This window comes from Alligator sinensis, unplaced genomic scaffold, assembly GCF_000455745.1.
Source record: "Alligator sinensis unplaced genomic scaffold, ASM45574v1 scaffold583_1, whole genome shotgun sequence".
Lineage (NCBI taxonomy): Eukaryota > Metazoa > Chordata > Crocodylia > Alligatoridae > Alligator > Alligator sinensis.
In genome coordinates, this window is record NW_005841983.1 from 2777494 (window position 1) to 2787264 (window position 9771).

General features: G+C 45.4%; 1 protein-coding gene across 1 annotated transcript in view; it reads right to left on the minus strand.

The window, feature by feature from the left end:
- SYAP1 (synapse associated protein 1) overlaps positions 1-9771 on the minus strand; it is a 42588-nt gene that overhangs the window by 17236 nt on the left and 15581 nt on the right. Inside the window, exon 3 of the mRNA XM_025201102.1 lies at positions 3039-3157. Coding sequence (XP_025056887.1) covers positions 3039-3157 — 119 coding nt within the window. The remainder of the gene's footprint in view (positions 1-3038; positions 3158-9771) is intronic.

Genomic DNA, 9771 nt, shown 5'->3' on the forward strand with positions numbered 1-9771 from the left:
CTGGTGCCGCCCCAGCCGGGCTCCTCCTGTTCCCAGTAGCATGTGGGAAGCCAGCTTCAGCTGCATGCTGCTTTTCCTGGCCAGTGCTGACCCAGCTGGGTCCGTCCCATCTGGAGCAGCATGCGGCTGAAGCCGGGTTCCCACGAGCTGCTGGGGATGAGAGGAGCCCGACCCGGTCTACACTAGCCAGCAGAAGCAGCGACGGAGCTGTGTGCTGCTCAGGACGGGACGAGCCCGGCTGGAGCGGCAGGGGCTCAGCTACATTTTTCCCCTGCCTGCACTGGTCAGTCCCGAGCAGCACACAGCTCCGTCGCTGCTTCTGCTGGCTAGTGTAGACCGGGTCGGGCTCCTCTCATCCCCAGCAGCTCGTGGGAACCCGGCTTCAGCCGCATGCTGCTCCAGATGGGACAGAGCTGCCGAGGTCAGCACCAGCCAGCAGAGGCGGCGGGGGAGCTGTGTGCTGCTTGGGACTGACCAGCGCAGGTAGGGGAAAAGTGCAGCTGAGCCCCTGCTGCTCCGGCTGGGCTCATCCTGTCCCGAGTGGCACATGGCTACTCCTCTTCCCACACGCACTGCGTCAGCAATGTCAAGCTGATGCGGTGTGTGTGGGAACCTTGTCCCTTCCCCAGCCCTTCAGCAGCCATTAGGAAGCTGCTGAGGGGCTGGGGGGGGGGAGCTGCCGAGGGGCTGGGGGAAGGACAAGGGGTTTCCCATCGCAGTACCGCGGGCCACAGAAAATGGCTTGGCGGGCCGCATGTTGGACAAGCCTGTTATTTAATAAGAAGCATGTTTTGCATTCAAGTGATACCATACTTTTCTAATGGCAGACAGTCTCAGAGAAATCACTGACAGTCTACAATTAACGCAAAAATAATTTATTCCCCAAATTATTAAAGCTCTCTATGAACAGAGACAAGCTTACAAAAAGCAATACAATACGATATGATGGAAAATATTATTATTATCATTTAGACTATTATAATATATTACTCAACTACAAATGACCAAAATATTGAAATAAGGAAAAGGAAGCATGATTCTATACCCCAAAGACAAGCTACATTAATAGAAAAAGTGTTACATGTACAGCACACTACCTAATGTAGAAGGATTCCGTTTGCAATTTAGCTGGGTCTGAACACCTGAACTGGCAGCTTGGAGCAGGAGGAAGTTAGCTGGTTCAGTTGTAGAGGGGCCATGAGCAAGATCTGAGACCCAATGCTGCTGACAGCCACAGGAAATTCAAAGTTAGAATGGACACTGACAAGGAGAGCAAAGCGTGATGTCACTCACTGTGTGCGTCTACTCGAGATGCTTTATTACTGCGCAGCAAATTAGCCTGCTGTGCAAAGCATCACTGTGTACATGTGCATGGCAATTAGGGTGCAGCAGGCTAATTTACTGCACTTAAACACACGTGTAGATGGTGACGCTGGCATTAGTTTATTCTGGCTCAAACTGAACCAGAGTATATTGAATTGCATTAAATCCATGTGTAGACATGCCCACAGGGTATTAATTTGCTTTGTACTGTTACCCATAAGCCACCTTTGCTCCACCTGTCAGCATATGGTAGTCAAAGCAGAACATAGCACTCCAGGCAAACCTTCAACAGTACTGAACAGACAGGAAAGATATTAGTACTTTTTACAAGAGCATCACATCACTGACTCATGCAATTTGTGGTCCACTATGTTCCCTATATCTTTTCGTACAGTAGCACCACCTAGTCAGCCATTCTACGTTTTGCATACAATTCTTCCTTAAATACAGCGTTTTACAGCTATCTTTATTAAATCTCATTTCACTAATTTTAGATCATTTCTCAAATTTAAAAGATATTCTTGAGTTCTAATCCTGTCCATAATGCTTACATGTCCTTCCATCTTGGAATTATCTTCAGATTTTAAGTACATTCTTTATGTGGTCAAAGCCAATAAATGAATATAAATAGTGAATGATACCACACCAGAACAGATCTTCAAGAGACCCCGTTGCATAAGTCCTGCCCATCTGAAATCAAAGCATTGTTTGGAAACAAACAAGGAAAACCCCCCAGAAGCCTCTTGAGAATCAATCAGTTGCGCATCCAGCTTACAGCAATTTTATTTGGACCCTATTTTCTGTGTTTGCTCATACGCATGTCATATATGACTGTGTCATAAACCTTACTAAGGTGAAGCTATATCATCACTACTGCTTTCTCCTATCTACCAGGCCAGCAACCCTGTGAAAAAGGAAGTTCCATCTTAATGGGCTACCATCAGGGTGTGCTACAAAAAAGCGCATAGGACAATTTTGTCTTTAGAGACAGGTATGAATACTGTGTGGCAAATAAGGCCAAGGCCCATGCCCTGAACAACGAGGAGAAGAAAAATATTGAGCTGTTGCTTATTAAATGAGCACCATCTAGTACCGTGCTTTTCAAACTGTATTCCACAGAACCCTGTGGTTCTGCAGTAGGTCATCGAGGCTCCACAAAAAGACTGGAGGTTATGGGAGTGGGCTGTGAGGGCGGTTCACTGCCAAAGCTGGGCTGGGTCACCAGGCTCCATGTCAGTCTTTAGGGTAGGGGGTTTGCAGCAGGAGGCGTATGAAAGGGTTCCATGTATTTAGGAATTCTGAACCCACTGATCTAGTAAATCTTTGATGTAGCTTTTTTGTGCGACCCACCTCCCAGCCAAAAAACCGTGTTCTTCATGTTTTTAATAATTAGTTTGTTTTACTAGAAATGTTTATTGTTTGTTGGCTAACAGCTAAGGTTGCTCTCAAGTGATTACATTTTTATGTAAGGGATTTTGTTAACATTTTCACTTGAAAATATGTACTCTGTCTGAAAACTTTAGTCAGATAATTAAAGTTTTATTTATTCATTCATTCATTCATTCAACTATTTAAGAAACAAGATATTTTAAAAAACGTTTTTTAAATATAATTTTACAGACTCAGATTCTTCTACAGATGCTGACATACAGCAGCAGCAGAGGTACAAGTAGGTATATTACAGACTGATTTCACAAAAGACAGAAAAGGCATACCTTATCGATGATGCTATCGATTTTCCCTTCTTCCACAGACTTCTTTATAGTCTGTGCTGTTTCAGCAACTGATTCAGATATCTTCTTTGTAGCAGCAGTGGCAAAATTGAAGAGATAACCTTTCACAAATAAGTAGAGATTACAGATGTAAATATTTCTTTACATCTAGTTCTCTACTGACAATCTTTTCTCTCCTATATTTATAGATCCTTAATCTGAAAACTCTACTCTGAATACAAACACCAAAACAAAATCATTTACATCAGCTTCATAGCCCGAGATAAAAACTCCTGTGTACTACCCTTATTTTTTTCAATGAGGGATAAGCTACCACACTTATCATTCATTTCCCATGCGCATGGGTGGATCAGGATTTCAGAAAGGAGGGTGCAGGAACCGTGACTTCTGCTGCAGCGATGACAGGAGCTGCATTCTGGATTCCAGACTCCCTCCATACACCAGGGTGGGAAGACCACGTGGCAGGAGCACCAGCCAGGGATTTTTAAGTCCTTCAAGCAAGAAAGTATCTTCCCTCCCCTGTCACTTACCCCACGTGCAGCAGCAGGTTCCCTCTCCTCTGCCAAATGCCACTGTTCCTTTCTGCAGCTAAGCCAGGTAGGGCGGGGGCTACAGAGCCACTTCTGTCCTGTTGCACCTGAGCTGCACTTGAAGCCAGGCTGAGGGATAGCAGCAGCAGCAGGTGGGTTCCTTTTTCTCTTCCTGCTCCCAGGCTAGCAGGGAACACCTGGGGGACCAGACAAGGAGCAGGGGCCTGCCTGCCAGGCTGAACCTAGCTCCATGAGGAGTGGGAGGGGGCAGGAGTGGCTCTGGAGCTCCATCCTACCCCCTTGGGAAGCTGGAGACAATGACAGCAGTGGGAAGGGAAGGGGGGAAAACATGCTGCTGAATGTAAAAAAGTGTCCCTGGCCTGCTTCCCCCATGCCATGGTCTGAAAGTGGTGCATGGACTGCAACACTGCACCCTCCCCCTCCCATCTGCCCCAATTCTGAGATGAGAGCATTTGCATAAGTAATTACTGAAAAAGTAGCCAAAATGCTGTCATACCCTGCCTGCATGTAGTAGGGCTGTGCGAAATTGCTGGCAATTTCAACAGTTTCGACTCATTTCGAGCTCGAAACAGCAAAATCGAAACAAAACACAGAGCTTCGAAACAGCCTCGAAATGAAATGAGGCAAGTCAAAATGTTTTGAAAATTTCAAAATGTTTTGAGTTTCGAAGCTCAAGCAGGCTTGCCTGCAGGGAAACAGAAACTAAAGTAAGGAGAGGGATGGGGAAGGAGTGCTCTCATTATTGACTGTGTAGCTGGCCAGTGACTGTTATCCTTTCCTGAGGTCCCTTGCAATCCCAGTGCTCTGGGGAGGGATGGAAAAACTGGAAAGAAGGCAGCATTGTTTGAACTGCCTTGCTTTCTGCCTTGGTGTCAGTTGAGTGAGGGTGCACCTTCTCTCTCTCTCTCACCCCCCCCCCCCCCAGAGTGTCACCCAACCATGTCACGAGTTTTGCCTGTCAGCAGCCAGAGACGCATGGCCCCAGAACCCCTTGTACCTATCTCCTTGACAGCTGGCAGGCTTTGTGGCCTCAGCAGGGGCTAGCAGGCTTGCAGCTTTCACCCTGCTGTGCCTTACACATAGTGTCACCCATGTTACTAGTTTTGCTTGTTTGCAGCTTGAGATGCAGTTTCCCCCAAACCCCTGCACCTATCTCCTTGAATCTTGGCAGGTTTTGTGACCTCAGCAGGGGCTACCATCCCTGCAGTTTTGACCCAATGTGGCTTAACACATACACATGACGTGAGTTTTGCTTTTAAGACTTTGAGGTGCAGTTTCCCTGAAACCCCTGCACCTAACTCCCTGAAACTTGGCAAGCTTCATGTCTTCAGAAGGGACTACCATTCCTTCAAGTTCCATCCATATCAGGCCAGAAATGACAAAGTTATTGGCTGTTTCAAGCTTCCCTATTATAGCTTATGGGTGCAACGTTGAAACAGTGTCGAAACAGCAAAACTGTTTTGACAAAACAAAACGGAACAGCGGTTTCAAATCAAAATGGAATTCAAAATGAAATACTGTTCTGTCAAAACGCAAGTTGAAATGGAACGGTGCCGTTTCGCACAGCCCTAGCATGTAGTAGTCACCCTCGTTCACGTGTCTACATTCTATGGGAGCTGGAATTCACGTGATTCTTTTTAATCTTCTGAAAAAATCTAAGTGATACATTAGAATATCATGAACAGTGATAATTAATGAATACATTTGATTTAGTGGTTGTTTAACATGTTGCTGAGGGAGAGAAAGAAGGCAAGAGAGAACTGTGTAGCAAAAATAGTAGCCCTGTATTGTTTTTTGTTTGTTTGTTTGTTTGTTTTTTAAACAGTCAGGTTATAGTGCTCGGCATGACTGGAATGAAATATAAGCTAGTAACTTAGAAAGTATTAAGCAACAACTCCTTGATAAAGTATCCTGAAATGATGTTGGGTTGATTTATTTAGGCACTACATAATTGCCTAAATTTAGATTAAGCAGTCCTGTTATTTAATTTGTGCTTCAGTAGATTTGAAGCCAATACTTAACTTAGAAAAAATAATCTTGGATCTAAACTAAGCATTCATATGAAACAGGTATAATTGATAGGATGATTAAAAATCAAAGGGACATATTTTCAGCACAGTAGGAAGACACTAACACATTTCAATTACCACGTTTTCTTTACCCCCCCCCCCCCCCCAAATAAAATATACACTTTGCTTTTGAAAGGCAGAATAAAGAAAATGCCTTTCAGGCATTTTCCTTGAGAGCCTCTTCCTTGAGAGCCTCTTTCAGGGTGTGGGGAAGTAATAATGTCCATAGACAGCAGTTAGAGAGCTCTGCTTGCAGCAGGTGTAACTTTACTTTTGCACTCCTCTGGCAGAGGCTGAAGTGGCTGAAACTGCTGCTACCATATTTCCTTAATTATAAACACACAGCCCAAATTCCAGCAGTTGAATTTTTGGGGGAAAGGTGTGCGTTATATGCAAGAAAATATGGTATTGCAGGAAGCTAGAGTTTAATTTTAACACTATGACTTTCCAGAACTATCAGTCCATCAGGTATTTTCACTCTTGCCTTTCACAAGACAGGCTGAGGCTTCTGAATTGAACCCTAACAGTTTTGAATTACTTTAACACTTTTAACATATCATATGCAAAACAGTTAGCTGCTTCATTTCCTCTGGCACACAAATAATTAGGAACAATAACTATAGAGAACAAGAATCTCAAACAGATTATACTGACCACCCTAGACACTGTTTTGTCTCAACACACACAAAGCACTGAAAGCCTAAGGCAAATCTGATGCTAACACCAGAAAACAGATCACTCCAATTCCCAACTACAGGAAACTGGAAAAAAAAATGAAGAAAATGTAGGGTTATGGGTTTTTTTTACTAATAGAAATCATCAAGTCCTTCAGAAAAATGAAGCTGCCAAACACTCTCCCCAATGCAGGAGCTATCCAATCTTAAACTATACACCACTTGGTCACTTCCCTATGCCTAAATACCTGACAGAACAGTGACAACTAAGCTTCAAAATGAGGTACCAGTCTTTGTCCCAAGTAGTTTGCCATGAAACTTTAAGCCATGATACATAGGACCTGCCAGGGACTTTCCTCTTAACTAAAGTATGGAGAAATAACCTAATGACAGTTGTTTCTCATTTCTCTTTATGCATCCCTGGAAATTCTCAGACAGCATAATTACAGGTGCAGTCTATGACTAAATAGACAGAAATCATGGATGAGCAATCTGTGTAACATCGCTGGATCTTTCTGTAGCCTTTAATATTGTCAGTCAAAATGTACCACTGGCCACAAAAATAAGATATGCCTGGAGCAGACAGCAAAGCACTACAACAGTTTCATGTATTCCTTTGACTGGTGCCAGAAAGTGCTAATATGCAGCTATTTTTCCTTCAAAATCCTCACCTGTTAACTCCCACAGGGATCTATGCTGTCTTTCTCTTTAATATCTAGATCAGACAGGTTGGAAAGATAATGAGACACCAGACAACACCAGCAATACTCCACTTTTGTCATAGATACACCCAAAATGTAAGTGTTGATACATCAGAATTATTAAATAAGATTTAGTCCATCTGAGCCAGAACTGATGACAGTTAGAATGGCAAAACATTTCAGAAGAATCGGCTGGGCCACTGTCTTCCTTTTTCCATCGAAGTCCCTTATCCCTCCAATTATTAGCAATAGTACAAAGCCTCAGTTTTCTTTCAGTTTGTAAAAAGAGTTGTTATTTATCCAGGGCTGAATCAGAGATTCATTCACTTTTCTGCCACTTACCAGCTTGCTAGGAAATGTTGCCCCTTTTTCATAGATTTCATAGACATTAGGGCTGGAAGAGACCTCGGAAGATCATCGAGTCCAGTCCCCTGCCCAAAGGGCAGGAAGTCAGCTGGGGTCATAGGATCCCAGCAAAATAAGCATCCAGTTTGCTCTTGAAGGTGTTCAATGAAGGCGCTTGACCCACCTCTGGTGGCAGGCTGTTCCAGACCTTGGGGGCTCAGACAGTAAAGAAATTCTTCCTTATGTCCAGCCTGAAATGGTCTTGTAGTAGTTTATGACCATTCGACCTAGTCGTCATCCCTTGGGGCGCTCTGGTGACCAAACGTTCCCCCAGATACTGGTGGTCACCCCTGATAAACTTATAGGTGACCATCAGATCACCCTTGAGCCTGCGCTTTTCCAGGCTAAAGAGCCCCAGGGCTCTCAGCCTCTCATCGTAGGGTCTGCTTCCCTGACCTCTGATCATGCGCGTGGCTCTTCTCTGGACTCTCTCAAGCTTCTCCACGTCCTTTTTGAATTGTGGAGCCCAAACCTGGACGCAGTGCTCCAGCTGCGGCCTCACCAAGGCCGAGTACAAGGGGAGAATGACGTCCCGGGATTTGCTTGAGCAGCATCTATGGATGCAAGCCAGCGTTTTGGTCGCTTTACTAGCCGCAGCATCGCACTGCAGGCTCATGTTCATCTTGTGGTCAATGATGACCCCCAAGTCTCTTTCTTCCACAGTGCTAGCCAACACTAGGATACTAGGATATACATCTCTACTAAGAGCACTTTACTAGTGTTAAGGAATACCAAAATACGATATGCTTAAATTGTCCCTAGCAGGCATGTAGCTATACCCACAGTTACTTCTGATAAGGGTATAGCAAAATCATAATCACGAGTCAAAGAAATTATATACCACTAAAAGGTTTGCAAGTATAAGTGTGTCTATAATAAGGGTGTCTGTCTGACAACATTGTTACATTAGTCACATCTCACACGTCTTCACACTCTTAATAAACATCACTGTGCAGAACACGTGAATGATAACATGGCCTTAGATTAGGGGTTGGCAACCCATAGTCCTCAAGCCAAATCTGGCCTGTGGTGGTGGGGATTAGTGGCATGTCGCAGTGGGGGCACTTTCTGTACTCTGTGCCATGCATTTATCTGTTGCATGCTCTGTGCGGCATCTCCTATGCAGCACCCAGCTGCCCTCCCAGCTCTGTGCTCAGGGCTGTTCTCTCACCATACTACTACTGCCTGCACCTGCCTCACTACCAAATTTGGGGCTACCCCAGGGATGGGCAAAATACGGTCCACTGGGCCATTCTATCTGGCCTGCAGGCCGCCCCCCCCCAAATTTAGAAAATTAATATTTATCTGCTGCTGGCTGCCTGTCACGCGGCACTCAATGGCTTGCCAAAGTCAGTAAGCAGCCCTCCACCCGAAATAACTGCCCGCCCCTGGGGTACCCACTAGCACTGGCAAAAGAAATCAGCAGCAACTGGTGGTGATGTTAGGCAAAGACTGCATCTTTGAAGGACATGAGAGAGGCCCTTGCCACAGAGCAGAGAGGACAGGGATGCTGCCATCAGGATTGCCAGCCTACAGCAGCAGCCAGGTTGCAAGTGGGGCCTGCCGCTCTTAAAGGTTGACAACTCCTGCCTTAGACAATGAGCTATGCATTCCTCCAGCCCAGGACTGGATTACTATAATTCGCTGAGAGCAGAAACAGACATCACCTTTGTGGCCCTACAAACTTTTTTATGGGTGTGCAAGGTGAAAGCAAACAGGCGTTTCAACACAAACATTTAAATTTGTGGCTGTTGTCACGACCCAGTGATTTTTTGTGCCTCAGCACTATGGAATTTCCTGGCCACATAAGAGCTCCTTTGCACGGCAGAGTGTTCTGCTGCAATTAAGAGCCTGCGTGCAGGAGAGTTCCCGCCAATTTGCAGTTTCCTTTGCAGGATGCATTTCTTCTTTGCAGCACAGAAATGCACGGTGCAAAGAGTTCCCGCTATTCGGATGCAAATTTGTGCTCCACTATTGGCCAGTGCTAAATTATTCACACGTGGCGGCTAGTAATTGGCTCGCTGGCCGGTTAAAATTCCGTGCGACTTCCGCCCAAGTCGAAGAGCTTTGAGCACGCTGCAGAGTGCCTCTAAAGTTATCTGACTTGCGGCTGCCGATCGATAGACTGATCACCTATCGATCTTTCTTCCCGTCACTGAGTGCAACCCCGACGTGCCCCTTTCCCCACCGGCTTCGAATTGCGGACGGATTAACTGGCTGGGGCCCCGCCAGCTGGAGCAACTCGTGTGGTTGTTCCGACGACCGGACCACCTGCGTCATGATTGCAAGCGGCGTGAGTAAAGTTTTTTGCAACC